Source organism: Artibeus jamaicensis, unplaced genomic scaffold, assembly GCF_021234435.1.
Source record: "Artibeus jamaicensis isolate MK-2021 breed Jamaican fruit bat unplaced genomic scaffold, CSHL_Jam_final scaffold_1283, whole genome shotgun sequence".
Taxonomy (NCBI): domain Eukaryota; kingdom Metazoa; phylum Chordata; class Mammalia; order Chiroptera; family Phyllostomidae; genus Artibeus; species Artibeus jamaicensis.
Window position 1 is genome coordinate 17,998,025 of NW_026522028.1, and position 16,608 is coordinate 18,014,632.

At 42.0% G+C, this 16,608-nt stretch overlaps 1 protein-coding gene across 1 annotated transcript in view; it reads left to right on the forward strand.

Annotated features, from left to right (window-relative positions):
- Positions 1-16,608, forward strand: part of CTPS2 (CTP synthase 2) — a 100,924-nt gene that overhangs the window by 7,206 nt on the left and 77,110 nt on the right. Inside the window, exons 2-7 of the mRNA XM_037157461.2 lie at positions 94-298; positions 2,886-3,056; positions 5,208-5,308; positions 12,202-12,318; positions 12,457-12,540; positions 13,808-13,888. Coding sequence (XP_037013356.2) covers positions 133-298; positions 2,886-3,056; positions 5,208-5,308; positions 12,202-12,318; positions 12,457-12,540; positions 13,808-13,888 — 720 coding nt within the window. The 5' untranslated portion in view covers positions 94-132. The remainder of the gene's footprint in view (positions 1-93; positions 299-2,885; positions 3,057-5,207; positions 5,309-12,201; positions 12,319-12,456; positions 12,541-13,807; positions 13,889-16,608) is intronic.

Below are 16,608 nucleotides of genomic sequence, written 5' to 3' on the forward strand. Positions count from 1 at the left end.
TTTTGAAACTCTGGTTTAACAACAACACACTCTCTGCTCTACTGGTTTGAGAAAATATTTCTCTTCCCTGATTCTTAATGTGTTTCTTTTCAGATTCTATCTGGGTGCTGGCACCCAACCATTCCTTTGCCAATGAAGTACATCCTGGTTACTGGTGGGGTCATCTCAAGCATTGGGAAGGGGATCATCGCAAGCAGCATTGGGACAATTCTAAAATCATGGGGACTCCGAGTTACGGCCATCAAAATCGACCCCTATATCAACATTGATGCGGGCACTTTTTCACCTTATGAGCACGGTATGAAAGAGAAACCATTTCCTCCCTTATAAAGCACTTGGTTAAATTGTATTTCTTTCTTTTATGTTGGATAATTTCTTTAGGAGAGAGTTCCAAAAGTAGAGTTGCTGGATCATGTGTTATGAATATGTGACTGTTCTCATGGTCATTGATACATTGTTCAGATTGCTGATGCTGTTCCGAATCAGTCCACCTTTATGGAAAACTGCGTGAGGAAACTATTTTCACTATGGCTTTTGCAGTATGGATTGTTTTGTTTTGTTTTATCATAAATGTAATAGATTTCTCTTAATACTTCCTTGTTAAGAGAAGCATTCAGACAATATAGTATATATTGACAATTATATTGACAATAGAGTATGGTATGAAGAAAAATTTCCACTTTTTGGAGTGCCTATTATTAATGTGGACATTTCAATGTATATAGTAATTATTTTTTTAAAAGCATTAGCCTTTACATGCTTTCTTTTAAAAAAATTTTACATACATGCAGGAAAGTACATAAATCACAAGCGTTTTGCTTGATGAAATGAACATACTGTGTGCAACCAGACCCCAGATCGATAAACAAAATTTTCCTTTGTCTTCAAACTGCCAGGGTAACTGCTATCCTGTCTTCTAACACTAGATTAATTTTGCTTCTTTTTTGATTTCAAGTGAATTGAATCTTACAGTCATATTATTTTAAATCTAATTTCTAAAACTTAATATACTGTGGACATTTTTATATATTCTATACTCTTTTTTTTAAAGATTTTATTTATTTATTTTTAGACAGAGGGGAAGGGATGGCGAAAGAGGGAGAGAAACATCAATGTGTGGTTGTCTCTTGTGCTCCCCACACCGGGGAACCTGGCCCGCAACCCAAGCATGTGCCCTGACTGAGAATCAGACCAGTGATGCTCTGCTTTGCAGTCCAGTGCTCAGTCCACTGAGCCACACCAGCCAGGGCTATACTCTACACTCTTAAAAGCTGCACAAAATCTGAACAATAATAGGAAATAATTTCCAATGTATTGATATATTAAACAGTACCATAATGGAAATCTTTGGAATTAATCAGTTTATTTTTAAACAGAAATGCCTAGGTGCAGAATTTCTTATTTGATGGTTAGGTATATTTTTCCAGCTTTTGACACATAATGCATATTGCCAAAGGTTTTTACGTTCAGGATTCCTTATGTACAACTCTGAAATCCAAAAAGTTCTGCAAATTTAAAGTTCTTCTTAAGTTTGTGGCTATTTATAGTCTCTTACGAAAAGTTTTGAAAACTGAAATGTCTTTATAAAGCTGTGGCTATTTCTAGTCTGTATTCCACTTGGAATGTGTTCAATTATGGGTTGCTTTGGGGGTATTTTATAATATATGGAAAGCATTCTATATTACCTTTCTATAATCAAAAAAATTCCAAATTCCAACTTTTCATCTTGTCTCAGAATTTTCTGATAAGGCTTGTGCATCTGCAGTAATTTACATCCTCATCAACAATGTATAAGAAGAAGGCCCAATTCTTTATGCCCTTGCTGAACATTATTCTTTTTTTTAAAGATTTTATTTATTAATTTTTAGAGAGGGGGAAGGGAGGGAGAAAGAGAGAGAAAAACATCAATGTGTGGTTGCCTCTCATGGGGCCCCCACTGGGGACCTGGCCTGCAACCCAGGCATGGGTTCTGACTGGGAATCGAACTGGCAACCCTTTGGTTTGCAGCTCATGCTCAATTCACTGAGCTACACCAGCCAGGTTTGAACACTGTTCTTTTTAAAATTTACTAACCTGAGAGTAGACCAAAAAACAAAAAAGGGTGTCTCAGTGTCTTAACGTAGATTTATTTGATTTTCATTTTGTCTGTGTAATGACTTATTCAAGTCTATGGTAGATTATCTTTTTGTTTGAAACTGTCGCCCAACTTCCTTCATTTTTTAATGGTAAGCATAAGTTTAATTTTGTAAGAAACTGCCACACTGTGTTCTAAAGTGGCTGTACCGTTTTGCATTCCCATCAGCAATAAATGACGGTTCCTACTGTTCTACATCTCTGTCAGCATTTGGAGTTTTCAGTGTTCTGGATTTGGCCATTTTTTTAAAAGATTTTATTTATTTATTTTTTAGACTTAGAGGAAGGGAGCGAGAAAGAGAGGGAGAGAAACATCAATGTGTAGTTTCTTCTCATACGCCCCCCATCAGAGACCTGGCCCACAACCCAGGCATGTGCCCTGACTGGAAATTGAACCGGTGACCCTTTGGTTCGCAGGCGAGTGCTTAATCCACTGAGACAGCCACGGCTAAAATTGCAGTTTGAAAGTCCCTTTTCTCATGGTGGTATATGGTGAGTTTGGAAAGCCAATTCGTGAAGACAGAATTTCAGTAAGCGTTTAAACACAATACCATTATAGGATACCAGAATTTTTTGCATGCCTTTTCAAGGATATAATTGAATTGTTAGGTTTTCTCATCAAAATCATGAAATAATGATAGAATATAGGTTGTAAATGAGTCTCTTAGCAGCTTTTTAATACAATGCATCCATCTTTGAGAAATAATCTACTGGAAGCAAATTTGAAAATTTTACATTCTTTTTTATTCTAGGTGAAGTGTTTGTCTTAAATGATGGTGGAGAAGTTGATTTAGACCTTGGAAATTATGAAAGGTTCTTGGATATTAATCTTTATAAGGACAACAACATCACCACCGGGAAGATATATCAGCATGTGATTAATAAGGAGAGGCGGGGTGACTACCTGGGGAAAACAGTACAAGGTATTGCACTTCACAGACATTAGTGAGCACTCCGCACTCACACCCTGCTCAAGATAGACGAGACGGGGAGGGGGTCCTGCACCGCCCACAAGTTCTAGTGCTTTTCACACCTCTGTGTTCTTTTTGTTTTCATTTCCCTTAAAGATTTCAAGTTCATCCTGTGTGTCCCTGATTTATTTTCATCGGTCTCTTTTTTTTAAAAAATATTTTATTTATTTATCTTTAGAGGGGAAAGGAAGGAGAGAGGGAGAGAAACATCAATGTATGGTTGCCTTTCATGGGTCCCCTGCTGGGAACTGTCCTGCAGGGAACTAGCCTGCAAGCCCGGTATGTGCCCTGACTGGGAATCGAACCGCGATTGTCTGGTTCACAGGCCCGCACTCAATCCACTGAGCTATACCAGCCAGGTTCATCGGTCTCTTTTTCTTTTTTACTAATGCCATAGTTTCCCTTAGTCCACGTCTCTCTCTCTCTCTCTAGCTTTTATTTATAAAATCTATCGAGAACCATGTATTCATCTTTTTTACCTGAATGGGGTGTAGGGTTTTCTTGTTTGTTTGTTTTCATTTTTGGTGTGCTTTTTGTCTGTCTTTTATGTAATGTGTTCTTTTTTTCTCGTATCTTTGCATGCGTGATGATTACTTTCCTTTGAAAGAAGACAGCGGTGGGGAGGGACTGGGGGATTGAACTGGAGTCAGCACGCTCTGACCTTTTTTCACCAACCCTTTCCCTGGATGGTACGGTTCTCTTTTGTCTTAGAAGAGATCCCCCCCTGGCACCTCTTAAGTTTTTTATTCATACGTTCCTATATGGAGGATAAAGGTGATAATTTTGTATCCCCTTTAAATCACTCTCAAGCCGAAGCCAACTGAGGAACAGATGCAGGAAAAGGACAGATGGAGATCAAAAGATGAGCTATGTTCTTGCCCACACTGGACGATGTGGTGTAGATCTCCAGTACAAGCGTGCTTTCTAACAGTTTTCCCCCCAAGTGGAGGTTTTGGGAAAACCTGTAGGAGGGAGAGGTCCTGCCTCATAACTCTCATGTCCCAACGATGGAGGAGAGGGCAAGAGCCCAAACCTGGGTCCTGAACCCTTATCCCTGGCCTGCTGGTGAGGAGGCAAAACCCTATGGGCCTCATCCTCTCAGAAAGGGGTGGGCTGGGCATGCCCAGTGGGTTCTTCCAAAAACTACACGCAGCAAAGATGACTTCCTCTTGCCTTGTGGGCTCTGCAGGGATGAGGTGGGGCTGGTGAGGGATGCACCTCTGCCTGTTTCCGAAAGCCAAGGTTCTCACTTCTTGCAGCTGCATCAGATTAGGTGGCTGGACCACCTACATGGATGTCACTTTTTTGTCTCTTCATTTGAGATCCCCAACTGTAGGCCTGGTCACTACTCAGGGGACTCCTGGGCCTCACACAGTTGCAGCGATGTCACTTTTTGTCCTCTTTATCAGCAGTTGCAGGCCCCTGGTCAGCAGACAGACCTCATCTATACCCTCTTGTTTGGTGGGGTTGGTTAGTTTCAAGGGAAAAGGCATAACATTTAAATGTCTAAACCTATACTGCACCTGCAGTGTTAATTTCAGTGAAGGAAGGTGATAGATAGCATTAGAACTTATGTTTTTCTAACTTGCCAGATTATTTGGGAGATATAAAGACTCTGATAGATATAAAGACCCTTTTCAGGACCATGAAATACACTTTTCTTTTTCTTTATTTAAATTGTTGTTCAAGTACAGTTTTCTGCCTCCCCCCCCCACCCCAGCTCAATGCCCCAGCCCTCCCCACCTCCCTCCCATTTCCACCCCCCTTAGTTCTCGTCCCTGTGTCCTTCCTATTTGTTCCTCCAAATCCCTCCCCCTTTTTCCCCCTTAACTTCCCTTCCTACTCCCCTCTGGTCACTGTCCCCTTGTTCTCTATTTCACTGTCTTTGTTTTTTTTTTCTGCTTGCTTGTTTGTTTTGTTGTTTAGCTTCCTGTTAAATATGAGATTATATGGTATTTGTCTTTCAACCCCTGGCTTTATTTCACTCAGCATAATGCTTTCCAGTTCCATCCATGCTGTTGCAAAGGGTAGGAGCTCCTTCTTTCTCTCTGCTGCACAGAATTTGAAATACACTTTTGTGCTAATAATTACTTCTTTCTACAGTTGTCCCTCACATTACTGATGCTATCCAGGAATGGGTTATGAATCAAGCCATGGTGCCTGTGGATGGTCATAAGGAGGAGCCCCAGATATGTGTTATTGAGGTAAGCATGGAAGTTTTCTTTATAAACTTATACCCTTCTGGATTTTTTAAGCATCTGATCTTTATTCATTCAACAAATATGAAAATATGGTCTCCTGTGTGCCAGGCACTGTGCTAAGAATATATGGTCCGTGCCCTTGTGGTCACAAGCCAGTGGGCAAGGTTGGCATTAAACAGGGTGAGTATTCCTGGGGTGGGTGTGCAGCAACCTGCATTAGGAAACATCAGCTGCTCATAAAGTCAGAGTTAGGACCTCCCATATGCCAAGCCTGGGATGGGCAGTTTCTGGCCTTGAGGAGCTTGCAGACCTTCCTGTTTTCACACAATAGAATGCATTCTAGTGAGTGCTATTTGAGTATTTGCAAAATGCATTAGCAGTAAAGAAAGATAGAGTTAGGGAAGTCTGCTCCGGCCCGCGGAGCAATCAACTGGGGCTCGACCACCTACCTAGAACAAATGAGTTGGGGGGACAAGAGGCGCGAAGAATGGCAGCAAGACAAAAGATTCTGATCAAGCTGCAAACTTTATTTTTCCGAACTGGGTATATATATAGGGGGGGAGGGAGAGGAAGGAGATTAGGTTGCTTGCTATTGGCTAGCTTGAGACAAAGAAGGGCCCGCTTATTGATTACTTGGGTGTAACTGGTACTCGTGGACACCTCATGTGCCTGTAGCCGATTGGCTTGGGGAGTGCATGCACACCTCATGCACCTGTAGCCGATTGGCTTGGGGAGCGCATGCACACCTCATGTACCTGTAGCCGATTGGCTTTGTGGAGTGCACAGGTTCCTGTAATCAATGCAATGTTTTTAGCTAGAAGCCAGGTGTAAGGTTCCCAACAGAAGTCTGATGGTAGAGGTGATTTGGAGGTGAGTATTAGCTGTTTAAAGAAAACATAATACAGGATGGGGCAAAAGTAGGGTTATAGTTGTGAGTGTGTGAAATACAGTTTATTCTTTTTCAAAAAAAGATTTTATTTATTTATCTTTAGAGAGAGGGGAAAGGAGAGAGAAAGAAAGAAACATCAGTGTGTGGCTGCTTCTCACATGCCCCCTGCTACAACCCAGGCATGTGCCTTGACTGGGGATTGAACTGGCAACCCTTTGCTTTGCAGGCCAGCACTCAACCCACTGACCCACACCATTCAGGACCAGAGTTTATTCTTGTATTATTACTTATTAATTATTATATCCTTTTCCATATGAACAACTGTAAACCTACTTTTGCCGCTCCTGTATTTGAACTTGCCATTTTATTCACTGCTTCCCTCCTGTCATTGTTCAGAGTGAGAATGACATCCAGGCACTCCTCATGGAAATGTTAGTTGGTCTAATTGCCAGGTAGGACAGCAGAATAATGAATAGCATAGTTTCTAGAGTCACAGTGCTCAAGTTCAATGTTCTGCCGTCACCCCTGAGTGGTATATAGGTCAGTTGTTACAGTCTGGAGCCAGACTGCATGCATTCATAGCTCAGCTGAGTCACTAACCAGCTGGGCAACTTTGGACAAGTTTACTTTAGTTCTCTGTGTCTCAATGAACTCATCTGCTAAATCAGGATAATTATACTACCTAACTCACTGTTTCGAGGGTTAAATTAGTCAATATACTTAGTATTTAGAATAGTGTCAGATCTATAGTATGTGCTCCAAAATTATTAGTTATTATTGAGTTACCTATGTGACTTGTGGCAAATGACTTCTCAAAACTTCAATGTAGTCATCTATAACAATGCAATAATAATGTAATAGTGTAATAATAATAAGATAAATAATAATAGGGCTGTTGTGATGATTAAATGCAATTAAGATAAAGCAGTTGACAATGTCTGGACATAAGTTAGCTGTCGCTGTTGTCAGCATTATCAGTGTTAGCAGATAGAGATCTGCTAACACTGCTAATGTTAGTGTTATCTAATATGCTATGTACAAGATCCATTTTGCTAATAGTAGAGCTGATAAACTTAACATAATGTGCCATATTATCATATATTAACTGTATTGGACTACTGTAACAGTGTGGCTGATAAACAATATAAATATATAAGTATGCTGTACAAAATTATTTCTCCCTTGGTATTTCTTCCTTCCAAGTTTATGAGGACAGAGGAAATGATTCCTTTATAATTTTTTAAAATTGCAGTGTAACATAAACACAGAGAAGTGCACATGTAGATGTATCGCTTGATGAAGTTTTACAAATTGAACATACCTGCATAATTAGACTTGCTTCATTTTTAAGGCAAGATTTTATTTACATTTAGAGAGAGGGGGAAGGAGGGAGAAAGAGGGGGAGAGAAACATCAATGTGTGGCTGTCTCTGGTGCACCCCAAACTGGGGACCTGGCACACAACCCAGGTATGTGCCCTGACTGGGAATCAAACTGATGACACTTCGGTTTGCAGGCTGGTGCTGATTCCACTGAGCCACACCAGCCAGGACTCAGTTTTTAATTTCATGGAAACAGATCAACTGTACTAACTGGTCCCTAGAAAAACCGTTTCTTCTCTATACAACCCTGATGTTTATATTTGCTTATTAGACAGTAGGTCAGATATCCTTTTAGGTTTAAGTTGTGCCCAACATTTCTGTCTGTGCATGATTTAAGTTTCCAAAGGACCACCAAGGCGTATTTTTAGTTTTCAGGGTGTGGAGAAGCCTTTTGTGCAGTGAGGCCTTGATTTCTCAGGCCAGGGGAGCCGACACGCTTTGTTCATGTTGGTACGGGGTGTCCAGGAATGAACCCGAAATAACCTATGCCTGGCTTAAAGGACCAAAAGGCTCCTTGATTCTGTCCTTCCTTCCTTTCTTTTTCTTTCAGAGAACAGAAGACGCCTTAAAAGTAAAACGGACATTACACGTGTCATAAATTTGCTACAGCTTCAATTTAAGCTTTGGATAGATTTTCAAATATTGTTATGGGTGTTCTTTTCCCTATGGTGTAGAGAAATAGTTGACTTAGGACTACTGTAGTAATAATACTGAAAGTTTCTGGTTACTATGATAATGGGAACCAGAGCAGTAACTGGACCTTCCGGACCTTCCAAACTAGCAGAGAAAATGCAGTACCACTGTAGGCCATGTGGGGGCAGAAGTAGATAGTGTTTAGAGTTTTGCTTCTCTTTCCGGATTCCCTGTGGACTCCCAGTATATTCCATAAAAAAACCAAAGATGTCTCTTTATAGTTTAGTTTAATGCAGATCTCTTCTCTTCCCTCCCAATTTTTTCCCATTAGATTCTGCTGCATTGTAGTCAGTGAGCATTTACACCCCTCCCCTCCAGTTTCCTGATTGCATGTGATATTTCTTGGATTTTTGTAATTAAAATAGAAATGAAGATCACATGGAGAGTTAGCAACAGGGGAGTGGGAGGAGGAGAAGGGGGGAGAAGGTACAGAAAATAAGTAGCATAGACAGTAGGTAGAAAATAGATGGGGGGAGGGCAAGAATAGTAGGGGAAATTAGAATCTAAAGAACTTGAGACACGTGGTCATAAACTAAAGGGGGGGAATGGTGGGGGAGGGGGTGTGCAGGGTGGAGGGGAATGAAGGGGGGGAATAGAACAACTGTAATGGCATAATCAATAAAATATATTAAAAATAAAATAGTCATTCTTTTACAGAATTATCATATATTTGTGTGTGTTTCATACCTGGGAAGCTTGAATTTTAATTATGTTTTGTTATCTATAGCAATGATATCCTGAGACTTCTTAGTTTGATTCCATTGTAATTATGGAAAGAGATACAAGAATTCTGTTACCTAAGGCTTATATTGAACTTTGAGAACTTCTGTCTTGTCCTCACCACTAACCTAAGCCTCGAGTGCTGCATGTAAGGCATTGGGCTTGTGCTGGAGATATGGCAGGCACGGTCCTGCCCCTGTGGGGCTTACAGCCTAATGGGATAGAGAGACCGGAAACCAGGACTCAAATAAAATAATGGTATCTTGTACGGAGGTATCAGGAAGGGCACAGACAGGGTGCTGTGATAGGGGGCAGTGGGAGGAAGACTGCTTTGGGCAGGTGGTCAGGGTCAGGCTCTCTGAGGGGGACACAGCTCCCTGGGCTGAAAGATAAAAGGGCACTAGCTGTGGATGAAGAATGGGCAGGGCAGGAAGGAAGAGCGAGCCCCTCTGAGAGGCCAGTGGGGCTGAAGCACAGAGAGCAAGAGATGGAGGTGGGGGAGTAGCGAGGTGCTGACATGAGATGAGATTAGAGACCTGCACAATAGCCAAATCACGCAGGACCTTTTGTTGACAGTATAAAGGAGTTTTAGTTTTGTTTTTAGTGAAGCAGTGGGTTACTGAAGGATAAAGCAAGGGGGAGACATATTTTGAATTTTTAAAAGGTCACTCTGCTGGTGTGTGACAAGTGGTTCCACTGTAGGACAGGAGACATGGAAGTGGTGGGCCATTAAGATTGGGGATCGCCCTGACTGGCGTGGCTCAGTGGGTTGGGTGTAGCCCTGCAAACCCAAATGTTGCCTGTTCAGTTCCCCGTCAGGGTGCATGCCTGGCTTATTGATTTGGTCCCTGGTTGGGGGTATACGAGAGGCAACTGATAGATGTTTCTCTTGCACTTTGATGTTTCCCTCTCTTTCTCCCTCCCTTCCCCTCTCTCTGAAAATAAATAAATCAGATCTTTAAAAACAAAAAAGGATTGTAGAGCAACCAGCTTTTTCTGTAAAGGGCCAAACAGTAAATACATTTAGATTGTTTAGCTTTGCTATTGAGGGAGACTCTGTCACAACTTCTCAACTCTGTTATTACAGTGCAAACATATCTATAGGTGACATGTAAATGAATCGGCACAGCTGTGTGCCAATAAAACTTATATATAAAGACAGGCAATAGGCCATGGTTTGCCATTGTCTGGTTTAGATTATTGCAGCAATCCTGGCAAAAGATGGTGTGGGCTTGAGTGTCTAGGATGGTAGCAGTGGAGAACTGTGCTGGGAGTTTTTGTAGTTATGACGAAATGAACTGTATTGGGTGGGAAAAGTGGGGACCTCAGGGTGATTTCCAGGCTTCTAGCTTGAACCAGTTAGTGGGAGGAGATGCTGTTTGCTGAGATGAGGAAGTACGCACAGAAAGAGGCCCAGAGATGGTGGATCAGGAGTTCGATTTGGGATGTGGTAAATTTAGGTGATTATCCATCCATCCAAGATGTCAAGTACAAGCTGGCTACACAACTCAGTGGTGCTGGGAAGAGAGGTCAGAGCCGGAAGTAGATTCTGGACCCAGTCAGGTAGCTGAAGCCAGAGAAGAGGGTGAAGTCTGGGGTTGGGCTCATGGTGAACTCTTCCTGCTCAACACCCAGATCATACCACCTAGTACTTAGGTTTTACTCCTGGTTCTTATTCTTTAGTTCTGTTCTATTTCCTTTGTTCAATTCTGAGCTCCTTGGGAGCACCTTCTCTTAAATTCTTCCAGCATCTCATTCATAGTGTTGAGCATGTAGTAGGTGCTCAAATGCTAGAGAATTCACTTAAAAATCCATGTGATAGTCTTTAAGTATTTAAATATGGTAAGGATGAATGGGTTAAGGTGAGTTTTATCCCAGTCTAAAGTAAAATGCTTAAGTAACCTTTGGAAGCACACTGTACATTAAGTTAACATTTATCAAAGGATTATAGTTGTCGGGACTTTTGGTACTGCTTGTTTCAGAAAGGTAGCATGTTTTAATAGTAGTGATTTAATTCTAGTAGAACCACCATTACAAGGAGACTGTTCAGATTAGCAGGTGTGTGTCTGTGCGCATGTGTTTGTTCATTGGTTCATGAAGAGAGAGAATGCTCACTATTTCACAGAAGGCAGAGCCAGGCACCTTTATATTCTGGATCTTTTTATCTGCTTATGACTTGCCTTCTCTTTTTTTAAAGCCTGCATTTTATTTTTTTAACATTTTCAGGTTTTTTCAAGATTTTATTTATTTATTTTTAGAAAGAGGGGAGGGAGAAAGAGAGGGAGAGAAACATCAATGTGCAGTTGCCTCTCGTGTGCCCCCTATTGGGGACCTGGCCCACAACCCAGGCATGTGCCATGACTGGGAATCGAACCAGCAGCCCTTTGGTTTGAGGGCTGGCGCTCAATCCACTGAGCCACACCAGCTGGGACAACATTTTCAGTCTTAATGAAATGAAAGATTGAGAGTCTTATAATGATCCCCCATTTGTGAGGCAGGGGGTATAAGAATTTACTAGTCTGTAAAATCCAAGTAAATCAATGATAGCATGAGTCATTTGCTTAATTTAGTCCATATCTCCACACAAGAAGCAAAGTAATCTTATAAACACAGCAGTCAGATCATCCTGGAAGCCCTCCTCACCCTTGCTTTCTTGGTTCTTCTTCTTTTTTTTTTTTTTTAAAGATTTTATTTACTCATCTTTAGAGGGGAAGGGAAGGAGAGAGGGAGAGAAACATCAATGTATGGTTGACTCTTGCGTGTCCCCTGCTGGGAACTGGCCTGCAGGGAACCGGCCTGCAACCTGGGCATGTGCCCTGACTGGGAATCGAACCGCGACTGTCTGGTTTGCAGGCCCGCGCTCAATCCACTGAGCTACACCAGCCATGGCTTCTTGGTTCTTCTTGAGGCTCTGCTTACTTTCTTTCCTGTTTACCTGACTGTGTTACACTCCAACCCTTGTTATTTTCCTTTCTAGTCTCCATTTTCTCTTCCCTTTGCTTCATCTCCCTTTTAAATGTACAATGCTTTTCTCTTTCATTTCATTTACATATCATAAATCTTGCTTGTTTTAAGGGTACAATTCAATGATCTTTAGTATAGTTACAAATGTCTGTTCTTGTGCAGCCGTCAAACTTCTGCTTGGCTGTTTAAGACTTTTTCTATTAGTCCGTGTAACATGGAAGATCACTTGTGTCTTTTTTTCCATCCCAGCTGGGTGGCACCATCGGAGACATTGAAGGAATGCCGTTTGTGGAAGCATTCAGACAATTTCAGTTTAAAGCAAAAAGAGAGAATTTCTGTAACATCCATGTTAGCCTTGTCCCACAGGTGAGCTTTCCAGATAAGTACCGTCAGCAACTTCTATAAGTCTTCCTATGGTATTCTGTTTATTCTGCATTTTAGCTGCATTCACCAGCCAGGAGAGCTAACTGCCCAACATGCTAAGAGTAACTCATTTCTTTTCAGCCCAGTGCTACTGGAGAACAAAAAACCAAACCCACACAAAACAGTGTTCGTGCGCTGAGAGGGTTGGGTCTGTCTCCCGATCTGGTGAGTTGAAGAGAATGGGTGAGTTTCTTGCAATAGGACCTCCTTTTCTTAATCTATAACATCAACTGAGTCCTTTCTGGTTCTCAAATGGTTCTGATGACATTAAGCCAGGAAAGGGTATTCCCTCATCCTCAAGTGTCACTTTATACATTTCTGAATTGGCCCTTGGTTCTTCTCCAAGCCTTTGATTTGCCACCCTGGCAGCTGGGCACGTGTAATGTCCTGCCATTTTGGATTGTTCCTGGGTCCTTGAGAATGAGGTGGGACCTTGGAGATTTTCCTGTCACTCTGCTAGGATGGGCAGGCACTGCTGTTATGCATAGCAGGTAATCCAGTTATTGCCCTTAGTCTAGATCAGGGGCCAGCAAGTAAGGGCCCGCAGGCCTGTTGCCTGTAAATACATTTTTAAAAAGATTTTATTTCTTTTATTTTTAGAGGGCGGGGAAGGGAAGGAGAAAGAGAGGGAGAGAAACACCAATGTGTGGCTGCCCCTCCCATGCCCCACCCCCCCGGCCCACAACCCAGGCATGTGCCCGGACTGGGAATCAAACCTGGAATCTTCTGGTTTGCAGGTTCACTCAATCCACTGAGCCACACCAGCCAGAGCTATAAATCCATTTTTAAGCTTTTAAAATTGTGAATAAAGTTTTATTAAAACACGGTACCATCCATTGTTTACATTTATCTATAGCTGTGCCTTTACATTTCTTTTTTTAAAAATTTAGTTATTTCTCAAGCACAGTTTTTTGTCTATTTCTCTCATCCTAGCCCCCCCCTTCCCCGTGCTCCCCACCTCCCTCCCATTTCCACCCCCCTTGGTTCTCGTCCCTGTGTCCTTCATGCTTGTTCCTCCAAATCCCTCCCCCTTTTACCCCTCAAATTCCCTTCCCTCTCCCCTCTGGTCACTGTCCCCTTGTTCTCTATTTCAGTGTCTTTGTTTTTATTCTGTTTGCTTGTTTGTTTTGTTGTTTAGCTTCCTGTTAAAGGCGAGATCATATGGTATTTGTCTTTCAACACCTGGCCTATTTCACTCAGCATAATGCTTCGAACCGTTACTGGTAGAGTAGTGTTGAGAGTGATTGTACTTGCTTATTTTAGTGCTCAGACCAGTTTCTAAAGGGCCAATGGAATACCCGGAATGAGCACCCACTTATTTGGTCAAGTCTGTTGTAGCAAAAGGAAATTTATCTCGCTTCCTTCGGAAAACGAATGGTCGCGCGGACAGTCGATTCCTGCTTGCTGACCTGTGCATTACTGACTTTGACAGATCGTCTGCCGGAGTTCAACGCCCATCGAAATGGCTGTGAAGGAAAAGATTTCTATGTTTTGTCATGTGAACCCTGAACAGGTTAGTGCTGCTCTTTAACTTTTATTGCCTTGCAGGCACTTCTGCTGATGCCAATGTTTTACACCTCTTAAATGATCATATGACTTTTCACAGCATTTATGAAAATTCATATCCAACCATGGCTCCCTTGCATTTAAGTGAGCAATCTTGAGACTCCTGATTCCTTAGATAGAGTGTATGTTTCTTTGCATAATCACTCTTTAAGTTATAGGTACAAAACCAGGTGGGCTTTGAATTTATTTTATATTTTATTCTCACCCGAGGACATTGCACTGAGTTTAGAAAGAGGGGAAGGGAGGGTGAGAGAGAGCGGGGAGAGAAAATATTGATGTGAGAAAGAAATATGGATGAGTTACCACTCATATGCACCCCAACTGGGGACCAAACCTGCAACCCAAGAATGTGCCTTAACCGGGAATCAAACCTTCGACCCCTTGGCTTATGCTCCAACCAACTGAGCCACACCAGCCGGGGCCAGGTGAGCTTTTTAACTCCAAGTCAGACCTCTAGAGAGACAAGCAAGCCTGCTTATCATCACTTGATCTTGTCTTTCCAGGACACAGACTGCCTTCAATTCGATTTCTCCTTTGTGTCTGCTACCACTTCTGATTACATCAGCAGCCTCAGTTCGATTTGTTGGTGCAGAAATTGTAACTTGATTTGGGCTCAGGCCCTCTGTCCTGCCAGACTTTCCACCTGGGTGTCTGAGAGTTAGCTTTTCTCCTTACTAGCATTTTCTTATCTCTGTCTCTTATTTACAGTAAAGCTCAGGCACAAGGGATCAGAGTTGGCTATAATTTAAAAAGTGATATAACCAGTGCTCAGGAAAAGGGCGAGGTTTAGCAGAAACCTTTTGTTTTCTTCAGATAAGCTCTGAGTTCTCTGAAGCCTAAAAACCACCTAATCAGATTTCTGCATCTCAGGGGACTGTCTGACTGAAGAACCTCCTACCAGATGCTGCAGGGTCAGTGCATAAGTCTGATCTGTTCTAAAAACCATCATTACAATTTAAAGGTCTCTCTCAAGTTTGTATGTTATCAAGCCATTTTGATTTTGTCCAATTGGTTTTTTTTTTGTACTCTTCCTATTGGTAAATGGTATTTCGCATGTCTATTAAACAAATATCACCTGGTTTCCTAAATAGACGTAGAATACAGCTTGTAGAGTTGGGTTGCTGAGAGTTCTGTTGATGTTAGAGCATCCAAACCTGAGTTTATTTGAGCCAAACTGGCGAATGCCAAGAAGCAAGATCTCAAATGCTCTGGAAAATGACGGTTTTGCTGTTGCTTTTCTATATTTGGAATTGAGGGAATGTAAGGAAGGTTACATGAAGGTGGGAGAAAGGAAGGTGGGGATTGGAGTACAGGGTAGTTAACAAGACTTTATGAATGCCTGAGGGTGGCGATGCCTCTGAGAAGTCCAAAAAAGAGGATTACTCTGGCATTTTGAAGGTGCTTACCTTAGATGCAGAAGAAGGATGGACAGGGCTGGCTTAAGGCTAAGATAACCCTTTCGCTAGGGAGGGTAATGGCCCTGAAGTGATTACCCACCAAGACCTGCCCAGTTAGGAATTTGTGATCAGATCATCTTGTGAGGCTACTTTCCATTGCTGAGCTTGTCAGAATTGCAAAGCCCCCTTTTTTGGTTCTCGGCTCTGAGAACAGATTTCGTCCAAACTTTCTACCACCTTGAGTCTATTTTCTGGGAAACTATAGATTCTGAAGAATGCTCTGTCCCATCAGTCCACAGTCCAGTTTATTAGCCATTTTTCAGCCCATTGTTTTTTTCTGATATGAGTTAATACTACTTTTTCACAGTTACTGGTGAATTTGCATTTAAAGCTCTTCTCCTTGGAGTTGCTGAGGAGAGCATGGAGAATCAGAGGCATCTCTGTGGATGTGGCCCATTACTCTGACATTTGAAAAACATCTCGTTCTGGCATGGAGGCTGAGTGAACAACTCCATGCTTTCCATTTGTGGGAGCTGTGGTTGTCCAGGGATTTAGTTTTAAATCGTAATTGTGAGACAGAGTCTCCTATCAGTGGCATCTGGGCACTTTCAATTGTGTTAGTTAATGCACAAGTGAGGCACACTATTCTCACTATTCTTTTTTTAAACAGTTTTAGTTATATATTTTCACAGAAAGGGGAAGGGAGGGAGAAAGAGAGGGAGAGAAATAGCAATGTGTGGTTGCCTCTTTGTGTGCCCCCATGCCGGGACCTAGCCTGAAACCCAGGCATGTGCCCTGACTGGGAATTGAATCAGCCTTTAGTTCGAAGGCTGGCACTCAATCCACTGAGCCACACCAGCCAGGGCTATTCTCACTATTATTAAGTATCAAGTTGACGAAGTCCAAACAGCTTAGGAACCCCTGGTTGGATAGCTATGGATTTGGGAAGACTGCACCCTTATTGTTGGCAGAATGTTTCTTGGCATTTATGCAGGATATGGCAGATCCTTAAATGCCTGCCAGTAGCTTCTTGGATGTACTCAAGAGGGCGGTGAAAGCTTGTTTAGGGGAAGTATGAAAAACAACCACACCACCTGGTAAAGGAGCCGTTCTCCTCTAACAGGTGTAATTAATTTGACTGCGTTTAGTGTGGGCTTGTAAATTTACTCAAAAGAAGGGAAAGGACAAAAGAAATGATAGCAGGAGCAACAGCAACGGCAACAAATGAGTGAACAAACTGCATAACCACATGTAGGAGACAAGGTGTATG